Genomic DNA, 21872 nt, shown 5'->3' with positions numbered 1-21872 from the left:
CTTATGTATGCCAACCATTTGTCAATGTTGACCTTGTGCCATAGTTTCCTCCCCTCCTGCATTCTGCAGGAGACTCCCTGAAATAGCAGCAATCTCCCTCTCTCCCTCAATAGTCTAGCAATCTCCCTCATTTTACCTAGCCCACATTACTCTGTTACATTTTTTTGGGGGAAAAAGCAATGAGAGATAGATACATTTACATTAAATCATCTGCACCATTTCCCAGCACTTTACCAAGTATAGTGGCTCTTCATTTCTGTTTTGGGGCTCATCTACATTTGTATATAAGTAATTTTACAAGATTCCTCTCAGATGTAGCAGTACACACCCACAATTCTGTGTGTCACATTCACAATCTCTTTTCACAATCTCTCCATATATGGAACTAGAAACGCTCTTTGGGAGGAGCATCACACGCCCCCTCAATGGGGTGCTGTGCAAAGTTCTATTTCCAACTATAATCTCCCTGAAACCAGGTTTCAAAAGTAGGCAAGTATGCCTTGTGCACTTTGACCTTTTGAGGGTCTATGTAGACATTGTCCCCCTATCACCTGCATACCAGTGCTGCATGTAACGGAATGGACAGAAGGGATACATGAGGATCAGAGTACTTGTGTTTGTCAGCATACTTCCTGGACGGCTTCCAGCAGGCGCAGACTGTAACCAGTGTAACCAGCAGGAAGATCCCCCCTATGGACAGGATGATATACAGAGAGCTTCTTCCTGTGTCAGACAATAGAGGATACAATATTACTGATTGTAACGATCAGATCAGGTGATCGATCAAATTAACGTATGCCTCCTGTTATGATTATCTGTTCAATCAATGTATGTCTGATATGTTTGGTAAAATCATGCCGCCTGTGATTATTATGTGGGAGATCAGAACATGTCATGTATTATGTGTGTGGACTGTTGGTGACCCAGGGAGTGTAGCCATCTGTGGACTCCTCTGGAGTTAGGATGTCAGATAAGATCTGAGACCCCTCATAAACCAGAGTGGGGGGGAGAGCAATAGTGTCCAGCCAACAGGCCAAAGTTGCTCTTGCCCTCTACTAAATTACCTCTTATCACTTGAGGAATGTATAAAATCTACTTCAAAGCAGGGACAAATTCTTTATGGGAAAGATCCTATATCTAGGGACCTTCACTAGGCTCAGCAAGGGAATGGTTAAAATTCCCAAGGGTGGGAGGGATGAGGGAGTCTTCAAGGTATAACTAAGACCCTTCTCCCTATAGTCAGTGTCACTACCTGGGGGTCTAGCAAACAGGCTGTAAGCGACCAGAGATTTCTTGTGGAGAACCCCCCCACGTCAGGATCTGTATTTAAGTGTAAGTTACGGTTCTGTCATTTTTTCCTTTTTATTTTATTTCTGAAATTGCATTTAAACTCGTGTGTACTTTTAAAATCATTGTAAAATCTTGTAACTATTTTCTAAAGCTCTGTAGTATTTCTAGGAATAAATAATACATATTCTCAGTCCTGGTTCTGTGTTCTTAAGACTCATTAGCCTCAGAAGAGAACGCTCCAGCGTGTTACCATTTGTATATTGTATTGTGAATGGGTGAGCCAAGCCGCCCCTTGCGCAGTTTCAAGCGCTAAAATCAGGTTTTGGCTGGTGGCAGTGTACCTCAAGGAAAGGACCCGAGTGTCCTAAGTGAACCCCAGTCACGGCCGGAGCTGCTCAGATTGACGTATCGGAGCAGGCGACCGGTGGGTCCGTGACATTTGGTGGCAGCGGTGGGATGGAGAATTCATTTTTCTCTTTAAGAACTTAAGTGAGCGTGGGTAGAATTTTGTGCGAAATACCCACATCACCAGAATCAGAACTCAGAGCTTTACTATAGTTTTAAAAGTCACACGAGTTTAAATGCAATTTCAGAAATAAAATAAAAAGGGAAAAATGACAGAACCGTAGCTTACACTTAAATACAGATCCTGACGTGGGGGGGTTCTCCACAAGAAATCTCTGGTCTCTTGCAGCCGAGCGTGAGTACCAGTTGGAACTGGTGAGGCTCGGAGGGCTGATCGCTGTTGGTGAACCAGTGGAGGATGATACAGGGCATCATGATGGCGAACCTTTACGTGAGACTTTATCTGCCGTGGCTACTGAGTTAGCAGGAGATGGGCTTCGTACTGAACTTTTACTGTCTGCGGAAGTAAATAATGTGTTGGATCATGATGTGGACTCTGTTATCAATCATGGGGAGCCTAACAAGGGACAGAGGTCCCAAATGACCGCTGACGCGAATTTCACCGGACCGCGTCATGCACAGTTCCCTGTCTTGGAAGCAGACAGAGGAAGCCAAGTGAGTGTCAGCTTGGTTGTGAATAATGAGCTGGCCCTGAACACTACAGCCGATGCTCAGAGAGCTGACATCTCTGCTAGCACCAGGGAGACTGTAGGATGTGTGGCAGTCAGGGAGACTGCAGAGTACCAATCCCCTACAGCACCAGAAGAGCCCAGTGAGTATTCTGACCCATATGGTGATGATTATCCGTTTAGGCTTATGAGCCCAGAAGAACTCACTACAGAATATCAGCTGCAAGGTATCTCCTGCCCCAACAATTCCCGCAGGGAGATGATCAAGTGGCTCACCCATGCACGAAATGATGAGTGCAATGTTTTCGGCATGTATCGCGCTGAGTTTCTAACCTGGGGTCCCGATGCGACTCCTTGGTTGCTGCTGAGAGACCTGACAGACTGTTTTGAAATAGCGCAGCAATATGCGTATGATTGTAAAAAGCTTGATACTCCATGGTGGAAAGAGCAGTGCCGCTGGGCAGATGCTGAAAGGAATCGCCTGGAACAGCTTCTATCACCAGCTATGGAACCAACGACACAGCCTACCGGGGTTTCCCTCATGGACATGGTACCCCGGCCTGCTACAATCGGTGTGGAACCTGTTCCAGAGACCTCACATCACAAGGCCCAGTTTAAACTGCTGGAAGATGTGAGCAGCATGTTCCCACCCGTTGCTCCAGATTTGTTGCTGGAAGAGGCTGACTGCATAGTGAAAGTATGCAGGGAAGAGACTATGTCGGAACTAGGAATGGGACTTTCTGACGGTATGCACACAAGTATGTGTGGGACTACTGATGTGGGACTTTTATTAACTCCACACATATCTGTCAATATTGTCCCCACTGTCGCTAACCCTTCTAAACCATATGATGCATCTCAGGTAGTATGTAACCATGCTGAACATTGCAATGTTGTTATTTTGTGTGAAGCCCTTGGGATGATCTGTGATAGTGCCGTACCTTTGGTGGAGGTGGAGGGTGAGTTAGAGACAGGTATAGTGGGTAATCCTTGCCAGTTTGTGGGGTTAAATGAATGCCCTAATCTAGTTGGGAATGAGACACCCTCACTCACCAGTGGTAGGAGTGCTGCTGGTGATGTCATTAAGGTTGCTGTGCTAGACGTTAACCCTGTTTCTCCAGTGATGTCTGGTTGTGACATGGGGCCAGGGGATGCTAACTGCACAAATGGGACAGATCTGAGTTGGTTGCAGGCAGCACATGTACCTGCCAATCAGTTACTGGTGATAACATGCTCAGATAACCCCATTCCTGCTCAGAGACAATGGGATCCAGATATAGCATTTTTGCCAGGGTGCAATTGTAAGCCAGCAGGATGGGCCCCATGTGTTGTGGAAGATGCACAGGCTAATTTGCAGGCATTGCAGGATGTCTCCCCAGGTTATGATATTGATGTTACTGTTGATAATGTGATGTCTTGCGCTAATGTGGGAAATGTGGTACCAGGTATAATAAGTGACCCGGTGGGTCCTGTGTGCACTGTAGACCTGTCAGATAGGGAGAGAGTGTCCCTTACTGCAGCTTTCCCCCCAAACCCCCCTCCTTCCTGTAGCCACACAAACACAGATACAGGAACACAGCAGGGGTTCCCTCCAGACACTGAGATACCTCCAGAGAGTGCATTTTTCCAGCGTCACTGGATAAAGGATGCCTCTCCTGAGAACCTCAGTGGCACCACCCCAGCCACAGAACCTGCGGGTCTGGGAGGGAAGGTCAGGCTCAGGAAGGTGTCCTGGACTGGCTTTCCACGCAGAACTGAGAATCAACCCTGCACAGGCTGCCCCATACCTGGGAAGTGGGAAAGATACCCCTGGGTACAGTGAGAGGGTTGTTTCAGGAATAGAGCCAGTGGCTAGTAGGGAAGCTGCTGTGTGTAACCAGAAGGGTGGGAGGGCCCGCGAAGCACAGGTAAACTCAGCTCCATTAACCTCGGAAAAGCTGAGCTGGGATGTTCCCAAGACAGGGGACAATGACCTGCTGGTATTCCCCCTTGCAGAAACGTGCCCCCCTTCACAATTCACACACCCAGACACAGAGGGCGAATCTCCTCACAAAAGGATGAGGTGTGAGGTGGTGAGTGAGTGGACCTTCCCCCCAGTGAAGGGGAGGGGGGGTCAGTCAGCTCAGGAGGGGTGCTGGGAAGACATTTTTAAGTCTGTATATAGTGCTGGGAGAATGCCCCACACCTGTGGTATAGTTAAACGTGCCGAGTTACGAGTCCCAGGGGGATGGCCATTTGGGGGTGTGGCGGAATGGTCTGGTACTGATCTCAGTGAGTAAGGCCAAACTGCCAGCTGCAGGGGAGAATCCGTGTCCAGGAGTCCGACGCACAGCTGTGGTGGGCTGTGTCAATACCAGCCGGGATGGGCACAGCTCCATAGTTCGCCATCATGTGCTCACAGACTATGGGTTCGAGGACACCTGTGTGCTTTTAGTTTGCCATCTCCTGCGAGAGGGACAGGGACTATGCCCATTGCCCACCCTAGCCACGGCTATGGCGTCAGGTGGTGCCATGACAGACGTCAAGTATAGGGAAGTGTTAGTACAGATCCCGCAGAATCAGTGGCAGTCTGTCTCAGCACAGAGACCACTGCTACCTGTCCAGGTGATGTAGTTAATAGCGCACTGATGAGACGGTGACGTGGGTCACCGCCTCTGTGCCCCATTTTAAAAGGGGGAGGTGTAACGATCAGATCAGGTGATCGATCAAATTAACGTATGCCTCCTGTTATGATTATCTGTTCAATCAATGTATGTCTGATATGTTTGGTAAAATCATGCCGCCTGTGATTATTATGTGGGAGATCAGAACATGTCATGTATTATGTGTGTGGACTGTTGGTGACCCAGGGAGTGTAGCCATCTGTGGACTCCTCTGGAGTTAGGATGTCAGGTAAGATCTGAGACCCCTCATAAACCAGAGTGGGGGGGAGAGCAATAGTGTCCAGCCAACAGGCCAAAGTTGCTCTGGCCCTCTACTAAATTACCTCTTATCACTTGAGGAATGTATAAAATCTACTTCAAAGCAGGGACAAATTCTTTATGGGAAAGATCCTATATCTAGGGACCTTCACTAGGCTCAGCAAGGGAATGGTTAAAAATCCCAAGGGTGGGAGGGATGAGGGAGTCTTCAAGGTATAACTAAGACCCTTCTCCCTATAGTCAGTGTCACTACCTGGGGGTCTAGCAAACAGGCTGTAAGCGACCAGAGATTTCTTGTGGAGAACCCCCCCACGTCAGGATCTGTATTTAAGTGTAAGATACGGTTCTGTCATTTTTTCCTTTTATTTTATTTCTGAAATTGCATTTAAACTCGTGTGTACTTTTAAAATCATTGTAAAATCTTGTAACTATTTTCTAAAGCTCTGTAGTATTTCTAGGAATAAATAATACATATTCTCAGTCCTGGTTCTGTGTTCTTAAGACTCATTAGCCTCAGAAGAGAACGCTTCAGCGTGTTACCATTTGTATATTGTATTGTGCGGTCAGGTGCGAGCCAAGCCGCCCCTTGCGCAGTTTCAAGCGCTAAAATCAGGTTTTGGCTGGTGGCAGTGTACCACAAGGAAAGGACCCGAGTGTCCTAAGTGAACCCCAGTCACGGCCGGAGCTGCTCAGATTGACGTATCGGAGCAGGCGACCGGTGGGTCCATGACACTGATCATTCTATATGATACAGGCCCTCTAGAACCGTGTTATACGCCAGGGAACAGCCGGCATTAATATTGTAGTCAACGCAGTTTCTGGCCCCTAATGCATTCTGGGATAGCTGTCTCTACACAGTAGCAAACTAAATCATACCCGTCCTCAAAAGTGATTATTCGCAATGAAAGAGGAGAGGAAATGGGCTCAATAAAATCCCATACATTTAGTGAACAGAATATAAACAAAGAAAACATGTTAAAATCTGTCCCCTGAGAAGTGGTGGCATTGGCCAATAGCTGCGGTCCCAGGAAGGCAGGTACCACCAAGGTATTTCCAATCATACTCTGCCAACATGTTTTGACGGCTCCTGCCATCTTTGTCAAGCCTTTATAGCCATGCCAGTCTATGCCAGTGGGGATGCCTCTGTGGTCCTCTGGCAGTTTTGTGGCTGCACCTTGGGACTATTTCACTTTTTTCTATTTTAGGTTAGGATGCATCTCAAGCATTTTTATTGTCATAAAACTAATACCCTTTTTGTTTTTTAAATCTCTTTGGAGACCATAAGCTATATCAACAATAAAGGGGCAGACTAGATGGGCCAATCTGCTGTCAAATGTTTCTATATTTCTAAATAGCAGATACAGCAGCTACACTTCCCAACTTCCCCATATCTGCCTATAAGATATATGCTGTTAAACCTAATAACATATAGAAATATGCCCATTTTATCACAAATTGGAGTGATTCCATGCAAAGCCTTAACCTCCATCATGACTACAAATATACTTTTTATCTACTGAAAATCAGGGACGGATTAAAGGGGTGCAAAGGGGGTCAGTGGTTGCCCCCCCCCCCCCTGTAGTTGGCATGTATTTTTATTTTAAATACTTTTCTTTTTTTAGCTAAAGGTTTTGTGCATGGGAGTGGGGTAGTGCTGCATCATTACCTATCTGCCAATGTGACAATGATAATGGTGCTGAGCATCAGGTGCCAAGGCACACTGACTGCACAAGTGTGCGGTGCATTACTGGGAGTTGACTAAGTCCCGTGACACTTTGCACAAGAGGGCAGAGGCTGAGAGGTTTGTGCTGAGCTCTGATTGGTGTAGCTCATTACATGCTTCTCAGGCCCATGGAGGACAGCAGCAGCCTAGTCATGGGAGGGTTTTTAATTAGATGCAGCACTGGGACTGTGAGGTCTCCTACAGAGTAAGGTGCAGAGGGACAAACACAGGCTTTTCATGTGCTATGTATATATATATATATATATATATATCCCCTGCAGTTCCCCATTGACCAGGTTTATATTGCCATTACGTTTCTTACATGAGTAAAGGGGTATCAAAGTAAAATAAGAGATTTGTTTTTGTGATGCTATAATAATAATAATTACTAGCCGATGTTTCTGTTTTCAACCACAAAAAGATTTGCTGGACATTAGCCCTTTTCAGCCCCTTTAGGAGTCGAATTTCAAAAAATCCCTTCTTAGTGGAATGCTGCAAATAACTGTCACAATTTTCAGACCACCAAGCAGGTCAATTTGCACGTGCAGAGTGGGTTCACAAACTCACATTTTCCAGAGCACAATGGTGAGGCACTGTAAATGACAGACAGAGGGACGCTTTGCCACATAACTCATAAATGAAATAATCGATTACAACACCAATATTTTTCTGTAAATCTGCGGACCAAGCCTTGTAAATGTTGTATATGATGGGCCCTGCTCATACAACGTGTATGTCTAATGTATATTTTAAAGACTAAAGAAAACTATTGTAATATTATTATTCCATAGAGCATGTTGCCCCTACTTACTGTAGACCGTCAGTTTAATCGGAGAACTCCTCCCACTGCTGATGGGGTTCTCGACCAGACAAGCATAGATATTGTCGTCGGACAAGAGGATTTTGGTGATGGTCATCACACGATGGTTATGGGACAGGAGAGTCCTTGAATCATTGGTCAGTGGCTTTCCACCCTTCAGCCAGGTGTACCGCGGCTTGGTGCCATTATCATGGTCACAGCTCAGGGTAAAGTTCTCTGCGAGCTCCAAAACTGTGGACGATGGAACGGAGACCCGAGGCTTGGATATGGGAACTGGAAGGAAGGGATGTAAGAGGTGGATTACTCATCCTGCAGTGCAACTAGTGATATCTGAGATGTGTACAACTCTACAAGCAAGATGGGAGCATATATGGCGGATTTACATTTAATTATACATCGAGCCCATCGTCCTCTTCGTCTCAAGGGACTAGTGTATTAATGCCATGCCAGTCACGCAGGGATTGGATGTACAGGACTGGACTGCATTCAAGGTGTATTACTTTACTGCTCGAATGAGCCTTAGAAATTAAAGGGGTCCTCAACTGCAGGGCACTCGAGGCTAGGGCTGAAACCCGGGGCTAGGCTCAGCACCCTGGCTAGCTGGCTGCCACGCTCGTAGCTTTAAAGTGTCAAAATTCAAATTGTCTTTTACAGGTGGATCTACAGGTCACAGCAAGCCTCCCCGCATGCTGGTTCTTGGAGAACCACAAATACCAGCATGCAGAGCACTAAAGGACCTGCTTCTAGAATATTAAAATAAACACAGTTTACACACACCGTAAAAAGTGCACCTTTAATACAGCATATATGCTGTATTCATGCACACTCACACGTGTTTTGTTCTTATTATTTCTTACCAGTTACACATATAGTGCCCACATATTATACAGTGCCGTACAAAGAATATTTAGTCATGTGTAATAAAAACCAGACATTCAGAGGAAACCCACAGGGAGAAGATACAGTCCACACGTACAGTGCCTTGGTCAGGAATTAAACTCATGAGGCAGTAATGCTAACCACTAAGCCAACAGTGCCCCATTTGCAGAAGATGCTGAGGAGACATTTTCTTAGTGCAGGGGTGGTAGCCCTGGAACCTCACCCTGACCCCAGCCCTGGAACTTCACCCTGACCCCAGCCCTGGAACCTGAACCTGACCCCAGCCCTGGAACCTCACCCTGACCCCAGCCCTGGAACCTCACCCTGACCCCAGCCCTGGAACTTCACCCTGACCCCAGCCATGGAACCTCACCCTGACCCCAGCCCTGGAACCTGACCCCAGCACTGGAACCTCATCCTGACCCCAGCCCTGGAACCTCACCCTGACTCCAGCACTGAAACCTCACCCTGACCCCAGCCCTGGAACTTCACCCTGACCCCAGCCCTGGAACCTCACCCTGACCCCAGCCCTGGAACTTCACCCTGACCCCAGCCCTGGAACTTCACCCGGACCCCAGCCCTGGAACCTCAACCTGACCCCAGCCCTGGAACCTCACCCTGACTCCAGCACTGGAACCTCACCCTGACCCCAGCCCTGGAACCTCACCCTGACCCCAGCCCTGGAACTTCACCCTGACCCCAGCCCTGGAACTTCACCCTGACCCCAGCCCTGGAACCTGACCCCAGCACTGGAACCTCACCCTGACCCCAGCCCTGGAACCTCACCCTGACTCCAGCCCTGGAACCTCACCCTGACCCCAGCCCTGGAACCTCACCCTGACCCCAGCCCTGGAACTTCACACTGACCCCAGCCATGGAACCTCACCCTGACCCCAGCCCTGGAACCTGAACCCAGCACTGGAACCTCATCCTGACCCCAGCCCTGGAACCTCACCCTGACTCCAGTCCTGGAACTTCACCCTGACCCCAGCCCTGGAACCTCACCCTGACCCCAGCCCTGGAACTTCACCCTGACCCCAGCCCTGGAACTTCACCCGGACCCCAGCCCTGGAACCTCACCCTGACCCCAGCCCTGGAACCTCACCCTGACCCCAGCCCTGGAACCTCACCCTGACCCCAGCCCTGGAACTTCACCCTGACCCCAGCCCTGGAACCTAAACCTGACCCCAGCCCTGGAACCTCACCCTGACCCCAGCCCTGGAACCTCACCCTGACCCCAGCCCTGGAACTTCACCCTGACCCCAGCCATGGAACCTCACCCTGACCCCAGCCCTGGAACCTGACCCCAGCACTGGAACCTCATCCTGACCCCAGCCCTGGAACCTCACCCTGACTCCAGCACTGAAACCTCACCCTGACCCCAGCCCTGGAACTTCACCCTGACCCCAGCCCTGGAACCTCACCCTGACCCCAGCCCTGGAACTTCACCCTGACCCCAGCCCTGGAACTTCACCCGGACCCCAGCCCTGGAACCTCAACCTGATCCCAGCCCTGGAACCTCACCCTGACTCCAGCACTGGAACCTCACCCTGACCCCAGCCCTGGAACCTCACCCTGACCCCAGCCCTGGAACTTCACCCTGACCCCAGCCCTGGAACTTCACCCTGACCCCAGCCCTGGAACCTGACCCCAGCACTGGAACCTCACCCTGACCCCAGCCCTGGAACCTCACCCTGACTCCAGCCCTGGAACCTCACCCTGACCCCAGCCCTGGAACCTCACCCTGACCCCAGCCCTGGAACTTCACACTGACCCCAGCCATGGAACCTCACCCTGACCCCAGCCCTGGAACCTGAACCCAGCACTGGAACCTCATCCTGACCCCAGCCCTGGAACCTCACCCTGACTCCAGTCCTGGAACTTCACCCTGACCCCAGCCCTGGAACCTCACCCTGACCCCAGCCCTGGAACCTCACCCTGACCCCAGCCCTGGAACTTCACCCTGACCCCAGCCCTGGAACTTCACCCGGACCCCAGCCCTGGAACCTCACCCTGACCCCAGCCCTGGAACCTCACCCTGACCCCAGCCCTGGAACCTCACCCTGACCCCAGCCCTGGAACCTCCCCCTGACCCCATCCCTGGAACCTCACCCCGATCCTAGCCCTGGAACCTCACGATGACCCCAGGCCTGGAACTTCACCCTGACCCCAGCCTTGGAACCTCACCCTGACCCCAGCCCTGGAACCTAACCCTGACCCCAGCCCTGGAACCTCACCCTGACCCCAGCCCTGGAACCTCACCCTGACCCCAGTCCTGGAACTTCACCCTGACCCCATCCCTGGAACCTGACCCTAGCCCTGGAACCTCCCCCTGACCCCATCCCTGGAACTTCACCCTGACTCCAGCCCTGGAACTTCACCCTGACCCCAGCCCTGGAACCTCACCCTGACTCCAGTCCTGGAACCTCACCCTGACTCCAGTCATGGAACCTCACCCTGACACCCAACCCTGGAACCTCACCCTGACCCCAGCACTGAAACCTCACCCTGACCCCAGCCCTGGAACCTCACCCTGACTCCAGTCCTGGAACCTCACCCTGGCCCCAGCCCTGGAACTTCACCCTGACCCCATCCCTGGAACCTGACCCCAGCCCTGGAACCTCACCCTGACTCCAGTCCTGGAACCTCACCCTGACACCCAACCCTGGAACCTCACCCTGACCCCAGCACTGAAACCTCACCCTGACCGCAGCCCTGGAACCTCACCCTGACTCCAGTCCTGGAACCTCACCCTGGCCCCAGCCCTGGAACTTCACCCTGACTCCAGCCCTGGAACTTCACCCTGACCCCAGCCCTGGAACCTCATCCTGACTCCAGTTCTGGAACCTCACCCTGACTCCAGTCCTGGAACCTCACCCTGACCCCAACCCTGGAACCTCACCCTGACCCCAGCACTGAAACCTCACCCTAACTCCAGCACTGGAACCTCACCCTGACTCCAGCACTGGAACTGGAATTTAGACTCAAAACTCGTCTGCCACACTTGCACAAACCTGGAACCCACACCCTGATCCACAGCACTGGATCTGGTCTTGCAAGACATAGAACCAGCCCTTGTAGAAAGACTATTAGAATAGAATAGAATCAACGGTACTTATGTATTATCTGGGCTCCCATGTTAAATGCACCCCATTTTTTCATACCCCTACTATCCAACTATGCATGGAGTTGATTTTATATAGTGTGGCGAGCGCAGCGAGCCACCGTGCCCGAAGCGTGGCGAATCAACTTTATTGGCCATGTATGCTTGCGCACACTAGGAATTTTTTGTGGATTTACAGTGCAGCATCAAGCAGGGATGAGCATTTTCTTTTGCTATTCATCGTCGCACTTGCGCAGTCATTTGATAACAGCAATAGGTAACAGGAACAGCTCTCAAATGACTGCAGCCTGGGGACTAGGAACTACTGTAGCCCAGAAAGAAGGTGCTGTACTAGCAATGTACTGTACTCATGACAAGGTTTAACTAAGTTACAATGGAAGCCCATAGGCTGTGAGAATCATGTGAGCACAGCTGCAGCACAGGGATTGGACTAGAGTCATATAGAGAAATCCAAGATGGCCACACCCATGCAGTCCGCCATTGTGTTTATGCCAGATGCTGTAGAGAGTTGGGATGTTAATAGAGTACAGGAGATGAGACCACCGAGTGTGGGACTAAGGGGGTTATTCTGATTTCATTGCTCACCTGCATGTTTGCATGGGGGAGCGACGTGACACCAGAGAGGTGTTTCACATCTGCGAGCACTGTAGAAATCATGATTTCCTCCCCGCACGCAAGCTGCGAATTGATATGCGTGCGGGGGAAACTTGGCGTGCGAGGGGGGGTGGGCGGCCCATTTGGCAGTGGTGTTGATATGTATCACTTGTATCATCACAGAAGCTGCATACCCATCAGTCTTGGGTAAGTCACCTGGCAGATCCCCATCTCCTAGGAAACTCCCGGACAAGTGGTAGATTGACTCATTATATTTACAGTTGGGCAGCGTAGTGTCACATATCTGCCAGCTACAACATATTGTTATCACGGGGCTATTTGCTATATAAAACCTACTCTCCCACGAGGACAGGACTTCTGAGTTATTCAAGTTAATTAACATGTATCTTTGTGTCAGATTATTTGTTTCTTGGGTGTTTTATTTTAAAAAGGGCTTGTACTGTATAGTAGTCTAGAGACACACCAAACTGTACCTCCCCATGCAGGTTGTGTGAGGTGAGAGACACAGAGGACTGTACCTCCCCATGCAGGTTGTGTGAGGTGAGAGACACAGAGGACTGTACCTCCCCATGCAGGTTGTGTGAGGTGAGAGACACACCAAACTGTACCTCCCCATGCAGGTTGTGTGAGGTGAGAGACACACATGACTGTACTGTACCTCCCCATGTAGGTGGTGTGAGGTGAGAGACACACAGCACTGTACTGTACTTCCCCATACAGGATATGTGAGGCGAGAGACACACAGGACTGTACTGTACTTCCCCATGTAGGTTATGTGAGGTGAGAGACACACAGGACTGTACTGTACTTTCCCATACAGGATATGTGAGGTGAGAGACACACAGGACTGTACTGTACTTCCCCATACAGGATATGTGAGGTGAGAGACACACAGGACTGTACTGTACTTCCCCATGTAGGTTATGTGAGGTGAGAGACACACAGGACTGTACTTCCCCATGTAGGTTATGTGAGGTGAGAGACACACAGGACTGTACTGTACTTCCCCATACAGGATATGTGAGGTGAGAGACGCACAGGACTGTACTTCCCCATGTACCGTGTTTCCCCGATAATAAGACACTGTCTTATTTTTTTTTTCCCTAAAAAAAGACCATAGGTCTTATTTTCGGGGGAGGGCTTAATTTAATAGATGCTCCATGTTACATGCCCCACTGTGCCTTTAAGAAATGCCATCCCAGTGATCCAGATAATTTAATGTAATTTAATTACATGCCCCCACCTGTTTGTTTTATTATTACCGTACTTAAACGGTATCTGTGTGGTGAGCAGTGTGGTGAGCAGCAGCCAGCCGCGTGATATGTGTATCCCCCGCTCAGCCCCCGCTGCCTCCCGTTGACCCCCGCTGCCCTCCGCTCACCCCCGCTGCCCTCCGCTCACCTCCGATCACCCACGCCCGCTCACCAGCAAAACAGCAGCTCCTGTTCCCAGGGATGCATTGCGGTAGGCGTGACGTCACGCCTACCGCAATGCATCCCTGGGAACGGGAGCTGCGGTGTTGCAGGTGAGCAGGCGTGGGTGATCGGAGGTGAGCGGAGGGCAGCGGGGGTGAGCGGAGGGCAGCGGGGGTGAGCGGAGGGCAGCGGGGGTCAACGGGAGGCAGCGGGGGATACACATATCACGCGGCTGGCTGCTGCTCACCACACAGATACCGTGAGTGAGAGGAGGTGAGCGGAGGGCAGCGGGGGCTGAGCGGGGGATACACATATCGATCACATAAAATAACATGGGGAAAATGATAGGGCTTAATTTCGGGGGAGGGCTTATTTTGGACCAGCGTCCAAAATCTGGGGTAGGGCTTATTATCGGGGTAGGTCTAATTATCGGGGAAACACGGTAGGTTATGTGAGGTGAGAGCCACACAGGACTGTACTGTACCTCCCCATACAGGATGTGTGAGGTGAGAGACACACAGGACTGTACTGTACCTCCCTATGTAGGTTATGTGAGGTGAGAGACACACAGGACTGTACTTCCCCATGTAGGTTATGTGAGGTAAGAGACACGCAGGACTGTACTGTACTTCCCCATGTAGGTTATGTGAGGTGAGAGACACACAGGACTGTACTGTACTTCCCCATGTAGGTTATGTGAGATGAGAGACACACAGGACTGTACTGTACTTCCCCATGTAGGTTATGTGAGATGAGAGACACACAGGACTGTACTGTACCTCCCCATACAGGATGTGTGAGATGAGAGACACACAGGACTGTACTGTACTTCCCCATGTAGGTTATGTGAGATGAGAGACACACAGGACTGTACTGTACCTCCCCATACAGGATGTGTGAGGTGAGAGACACACAGGACTGTACTGTACCTCCCCATGCAGGTTGTGTGAGGTGAGAGACACAGAGGACTGTACCTCCCCATGCAGGTTGTGTGAGGTGAGAGACACACCAAACTGTACCTCCCCATGCAGGTTGTGTGAGGTGAGAGACACACAGGATTGTACTATACCTCCCCATGTAGGTTGTGTGAGGTGAGAGACACACATGACTGTACTGTACCTCCCCATGTAGGTGGTGTGAGGTGAGAGACACACAGCACTGTACTGTACTTCCCCATACAGGATATGTGAGGCGAGAGACACACAGGACTGTACTGTACTTCCCCATGTAGGTTATGTGAGGTGAGAGACACACAGGACTGTACTGTACCTTCCCATACAGGATATGTGAGGTGAGAGACACACAGGACTGTACTGTACTTCCCCATACAGGATATGTGAGGTGAGAGACACACAGGACTGTACTGTACTTCCCCATGTAGGTTATGTGAGGTGAGAGACACACAGGACTGTACTTCCCCATGTAGGTTATGTGAGGTGAGAGACACACAGGACTGTACTGTACTTCCCCATACAGGATATGTGAGGTGAGAGACGCACAGGACTGTACTTCCCCATGTAGGTTATGTGAGGTGAGAGCCACACAGGACTGTACTGTACCTCCCCATACAGGATGTGTGAGGTGAGAGACACACAGGACTGTACTGTACCTCCCTATGTAGGTTATGTGAGGTGAGAGACACACAGGACTGTACTTCCCCATGTAGGTTATGTGAGGTAAGAGACACGCAGGACTGTACTGTACTTCCCCATGTAGGTTATGTGAGGTGAGAGACACACAGGACTGTACTGTACTTCCCCATGTAGGTTATGTGAGATGAGAGACACACAGGACTGTACTGTACTTCCCCATGTAGGTTATGTGAGATGAGAGACACACAGGACTGTACTGTACCTCCCCATACAGGATGTGTGAGGTGAGAGACACACAGCACTGTACTGTACTTCCCCATGTAGGTTATATGAGATGAGAGACACACAGGACTGTACTGTACCTCCCCATGTAGGTTATGTGAGGTGAGAGACACACAGGACTGTACTGTACCTCCCCATGTAGGTTATGTGAGATGAGAGACACACAGGACTGTACTGTACTTCCCCATGTAGGTTATGGGAGGTGAGAGACACACAGGACTGTACCTCCCCATACAGGATGTGTGAGGTGAGAGACACACAGGACTGTACTGTACCTCCCCATATAGGATGTGTGAGGTGAGAGACAGACAGGACTGTACTGTACCTCCCCATACAGGATGTGTGAGGTGAGAGACACGCAGGATTGTACGGTACTTCCCATACAGAATATGTGAGGTGAGAAACACACAGGACTGTTCTGTACTTCCCCATACAGGATATGTGAGGTGAGAGACACACAGGACTGTACTGTACTTCCCCATGTAGGTTGTGTGAGGTGAGAGACACACAAGACTGTACTGTACCTCCCCATGTAGGTGGTGTGAGGTGCGAGACACACAGGACTGTACTGCACCTCCCCATACAGGTTGTGTGAGGTGTAAGACACACAGGACTGTACTGCACCTCCCCATACAGGTTGTGTGAGGTGCGAGACACACAGGACTGTACTGCACCTCCCCATACAGGTTGTGTGAGGTGAGAGACACACAGGACTGTACTGTACCTCCCCATACAGGTTGTGTGAGGTTCGAGACACACAGGACTGTGTTTCCCATGTAGGCCTAAGTTGTGTCAGGAGACCATAAAATAGACAGTTGCCACTAAGCAACAATTGATTTCCCATTCTTTCACCTATTACACACAACAGTCCCAAAGTGCTTAAATCGAGCAGTGGTGAGAAACCTACCATCCACAGTGAGGCTGATGGACTTTTCTCCAGTGAAGGTGTCATCAGTGATGGAGATCTCCACTTCGTAGGTCCCCTCGTCAGACAGGAGGAGGTTGCTGAGCAGGAGTGAGCCATTCTCAAAGATTTGTATCCGATCTTTGTAGTCCATGCGCAGATTCCCTATGATTTCTGTGCCGACGGACTGCACTACAGTTATGGCCTTCTCTCTCTTCACTTGCCATTTCACCACCGGTTTATCGCTGCTGGAACTGCTGTACTGGACGGAGAGAAGTGCCGACTTGCCGAATGTACCATGGATGTGCTGGATGTGGCTGGTGATGTTGACAACCTCAACGAGATCTGCAACAGAAAACAAGATGAGGAAGACGGTCTTGTGGTGAAGGTCTGGTATTAGTGGTGGATGCTGCAGTACATCATTGCCCAATAATGGGCAGGATACTGGACACCTGATGTACGGCGTCCCCTGAGAAGAAGCGGGTAGGGCATGTTTGGCAATCTAAGCATGATACAGATGGAGTCACGCCTATCACGGGCTCCAACATGGAGTGGATGTTACTCTGGCCATCAGTGGGTGCGACTAGGCGCGCCAACAGGGCACCTGCAGCTACGATGTAGCCAGGAGCCTCTTCCCCTATAGATTGTAAAGTTGGCCATATACTGTACTTTTGCAATGTCTCGCAGCAGTTTATAGCCATCGAATCCCCCTTGAGCCGTCCCGGATGGGAGATCGCATGCAATATATTGCATGTGGTCCTTTCAGATGCGATGTATCACATGCAACCCTGGGAGCGGGTCCGAGACAGAGGTCAGAGCTGCAGCAGGCCCGACCTCCAACTCCAGTCCAATGAACTCGGGATCGGATCCTATGGAATGTCAAACACATCCAATTTTGACCTTTGGAATCGGGTGACATCAGACCAGTGTATGGGGGCCGTTATCTTGTATGCAGGGCCCTCCTACCTATATATGTTTAGAAATAAATAGTATATTGAGTGACGGGAACAGTTGGTGAGATTTACATATTGCTGGCATAACAGGGACAGCGCCAGGGACCCCCCTCTGTGTTGGGACTGAACACAAATACTGTATTCTGTTCAGGATTGTGGCTGAATAACCCTTACTGCACCAGTGACTCCGCTCAATGGGCCCAGCCTAGGAACTGTCTGTGCACCGGAGAGCATGCCGCGTGCCTCCATTACTGCAATAATTGGGTGATCTATGGTTCTTTCATAGTGGGTTACTATGGGACCGCATTTGTGTTCATTAAATAAGTTGCAACTATGTGTATATGTATGTAAAGGTGCAACTATTGCAATGACACATGCAGGTGTGTGCCAGTAGCATATGCACCAGGTTTATTCCGTTCATATGCCAAACGCACCGGTCAGATGGCAGAACCTTGCACCGGTCCGATGGCGGAACCTTGCACCGGTCCGATGGTGGAACCTTGCACCGGTCTATGGGGGTTGTGGACCCCCACAAGGGAGAATAGCCGGTGGCCCTCGGGACCCCAAGTGTCTGGGTTTTCACTGTCGGGATCCCGACGTCGGGAAACTGTCCGGCACCCAGAGTGGATGACTGCGGGTGTATGTATAGAGTGGACAAATAAATCCACACTGCGACCACGGCAGCGTGACTTATACACATGCACAGTGACCGGGCACCGCTGCATTGTGTACAAATCCAGACGGCACCCGCCCCGAGCTCCGGCCTGTAGATAAGGTACAGTATTAGGTATTATATGTTAGTATAAGTGGTGCTCATGTCCATGCTGTACTAATAGTGACACACTCTGCCATGGAGATGGGTCATTAGGCTGACAGTGTTTAGGTAGACAGTCAAAAGGTCAACACATCAAAAAGTTTGTCATGCATTAGGTCGACATGGTCAAACGGTTGACATGAAGAATGTCGACTTGAACTTTTCACAATTTTTGGGTATCTATGTCAACACAGGTCTTAGGGTGCTTCGGACGCGTTGTCTCTCTGCGTCGGCACACTATTATATTCTACCTCTATGCCCGCTGGGATAGTATGAAGTATGAACATGTCAACCTATTGCCCATGTTGACCTGTTGAACACATACCAAGTACCATTATCATTCTTCACTTAGATCTGTGTGTCTCCTATTATCACTGTACCTCTATATAAGAGTGTATTGTCTATAGAGTGTAAGCTTGTGAGCAGGGCCCTCCTACCTCTATATAAGAGTGTATTGTGTATAGAATGTAAGCTTGCGAGCAGGGCCCTCCTACCTCTATATAAGAGTGTATTGTCTATAGAGTGTAAGCTTGCGAGCAGGGCCCTCCTACCTCTATATAAGTGTTTATTGTCTATAGAGTGTAAGCTTGCGAGCAGGGCCCTCCTACCTCTATATAAGTGTGTATTGTCTATAGAGTGTAAGCTTGCGAGCAGGGCCCTCCTACCTCTATATAAGTGTGTATTGTCTATAGAGTGTAAGCTTGCGAGCAGGGCCCTCCTACCTCTATATAAGAGTGTATTGTCTATAGAGTGTAAGCTTGCGAGCAGGGCCCTCCTACCTCTACATTATCGGCTTTATTAGCAGCAGAAGTCATCTCTACGGGTAACATTAATAGTCCCATAAGGCTGCAAGTTTCCGACAGTTCCACAATAACATCCATTTGTCCAATGGTTACATGGATGGGAATATAAGAAGATTCCGGTCTGGAACGACCTCTGCAGATGCCCCACTTATCCTGGTACCCTGAGAACTGTACATGGGGCAGCATAGCCGGAGCCCTGTGCATCTCACCTGTGTACACAGCCAGCAGCCAGAGCAGGTGCAGATAGGACGGGGAGCTGAAAGTCCGCACTTCTCCCACTCGCTCTCTCCTCATCTTGGTTTGATCCCCAGGGATGATTAGCATGTTTTCTCCACGCTGGGCACGTCCCCTTAGTACTGCTTGGTGTTGTGTGCCAGCGTCTGCTGAATAGAGCCGCCTCTGTCCTTTGTTCTCATGTTCTGCAGGGGCTTTTTTCTTGTTTTTTTTGCTTTATTTTCCCCAATATAACATTATCCTACAAAAAACACATAATCCAAAACACAGGGAGGTATAGCGGAAGCAAGCGTGGAAGTCATGCTAATGTACTGTCCTAATCGGGGTACAGCAATAAGAACCGAGACCAAAGGGTCCCCAGATGTTGTAGAGCGGAAGTCACTGGGCAGAGGAATAAACGGAGCTGACTACCTCACACATTGTATAACTGGGGATTTGTCCCTGGGCTACGGAGCACAACATAGGATTGGCCACATTATCCAGCTAAAAAGCCACTACAATGACATTAGCCTTAACGTAAAAGAAAAAAACAACTATATATCTCTTATATATTTGGCCAGATCTGTCACTCATCCCCTGTGTATCCCGCGATTCGCGGCACCCCCACGACCTCTCCCACAATTCGCGGGACCCCGTGACACACACACACCCCCGGGCGCAATTCGTGGCACCCCCCGCGACCCCCCCCCTCCAGCGATTCACAGCACCCCCCGCGCTCCCCCCTCCTCCCTCCAAGCCCCTCCCACAATTTGCGGACCCCCTCCCACAATTTGCGCCCTCCCGCAGTTCACAGCACCCACGCAATTCACGGCGCCCCCTCCCACGATTCGCCGTGCCCCCTCCGTGATTCGCAGCCCCCCGTGACCCACCATCCAGCGATTTGCGGGCCCCCAGTGACCCCCCCCTCCCGTGATTCGCGGCACCTCCCCCCCGCTATTCACGGCACCCAAGCCCCTCCCACAATTCGCGGACCCACCCACCCCCCCCCCGCTATTCACGGCACCCTCGTGGACCCTCCCGCGGTTCGCAGCACCCTCGCAATTCACGGTGCCTCCTCCCACGATTCGCCGCGCCCCCTCCCGTGATTCGCAGCCCCCCGTGACCCGCCATCCCGCGATTCGCGGGCCCCCCGCGACCCCCCCTCCCGTGATTTGCGGCACCCCCCACGCCCCCCCCTCCAGCGATTCACGGCACACCACCCCCCCCCCTGCGCCCCCTCCCGCGATTCGCGGCACCCCCCCTCCCGCTATTCACGGCCGCCCTCGTGGACCCCCTCCCGGGATTTGCTGCCCCCCGCGACCCCCCCTCTATCAATTTGCGGCACCCCCGCAATTCATGGCATCCCCGCGCCCCCTCCAGCAATTTGAAATCCCCCTCCTGCGATTTGCGCACCCCCCCTCCCGCAATTCCCGCCCCCCCCCCCTCCCGCGATTCGTGCCCCCCGGAATTTGCGGGCCCCCTCCCGCGATTCACGGCGCCCCCCTCCCGCGATTTGTGGACCCCCTCCCTCGATTTGCGGCCTCTGTGATTCGCGGCACCCCCGCGCCCCCTCCCGCGATTCGCCGCGCCCCTCTCCCATGATTCGCTGCGACCCCCTCCCGCGAATTGCAAACCCATGCGCCCTCCCGCGATTAACGGAACCCCCTTCCTGCGATTTTCGCCCCCCCTCCCGCAATTCCCGCCCCCCTCCCGAGATTCTAGCCCCCTCCCGCGATCAGTGCCCCCCCCCCCCCCCGGAATTTGCGCGAACCCCTCCCGTGATTTACCCCCCCCCCACACCCCCTACCGCAATTTGCGGATCCCCTCCCGCGATTCACGGACCCTCCAGCGCCCCCCTCCCGTGATTCGTGACCCTCCTGCGATTTACACCCCCCCTCCCGCGATTCGCAGACCCCCCCCCATGATTCACGCCTCCCTCCCGCAATTCACGGCACCCCCCCACACCCCCTCCCGCGATTTGCGGCCCCCCTCCCGCAATTCATGACACACACACCCCCCGCGCCCCCCTCCCCCCCTCCCTTCATTCACGCCACCCCCCGCTCCCCTCCCGCGATTCACGGACCCCCACAACCCCCCCTCCCGCAATTCACTGACCCCCACAACCCCCATCCCGCAATTTGTGGAACCCCCCTTCCTGCGATTCAAGGGCCCCCCCCCCCCCCCCGTGCTCCCTCCCGCGATTTTCGGACCCCCGCCCCTTCCGCTAATCGCAGATCCCCGCACCCCCCCTCCTGCAATTTGCAGACCCCCCTGACCCCTTTCTGGCAATTCTCCCCCCCCCCCTAGCAGACCCCCGTGACCCCACTCCTGCATTTCACATAGCTCCGCTCCCCCCCCCCCCACACCCGGAAGTCCCGCCACCGAGTTCTGATTGACCCACAGCCTATTCAGTCAGACATAATGGATGACTATCGATAACTACAACAATCGATGGTTATCCAAGTAATATGTTACTACTATCGATGGCAG

At 51.5% G+C, this 21872-nt stretch overlaps 1 protein-coding gene across 1 annotated transcript in view; it reads right to left on the bottom strand.

Annotated features, from left to right (window-relative positions):
• Positions 1-19696, bottom strand: part of HEPACAM (hepatic and glial cell adhesion molecule) — a 36376-nt gene extending 16680 nt beyond the window's left edge. Inside the window, exons 1-4 of the mRNA XM_083163557.1 lie at positions 19379-19696; positions 16603-16944; positions 7780-8061; positions 630-723 (exon numbers count right to left, since the gene is read on the bottom strand). Of these exons, the coding sequence (XP_083019683.1) occupies positions 630-723; positions 7780-8061; positions 16603-16944; positions 19379-19493 (833 nt within the window). The 5' untranslated portion in view covers positions 19494-19696. The remainder of the gene's footprint in view (positions 1-629; positions 724-7779; positions 8062-16602; positions 16945-19378) is intronic.
• Positions 19697-21872: the final 2176 nt, after the last annotated feature.

The sequence above is a fragment of the Crinia signifera genome, chromosome 19, assembly GCF_055691185.1.
Source record: "Crinia signifera chromosome 19, ASM5569118v1, whole genome shotgun sequence".
NCBI lineage: Eukaryota > Metazoa > Chordata > Amphibia > Anura > Myobatrachidae > Crinia > Crinia signifera.
This window is presented reverse-complemented; position numbering and strand designations above follow the sequence as displayed.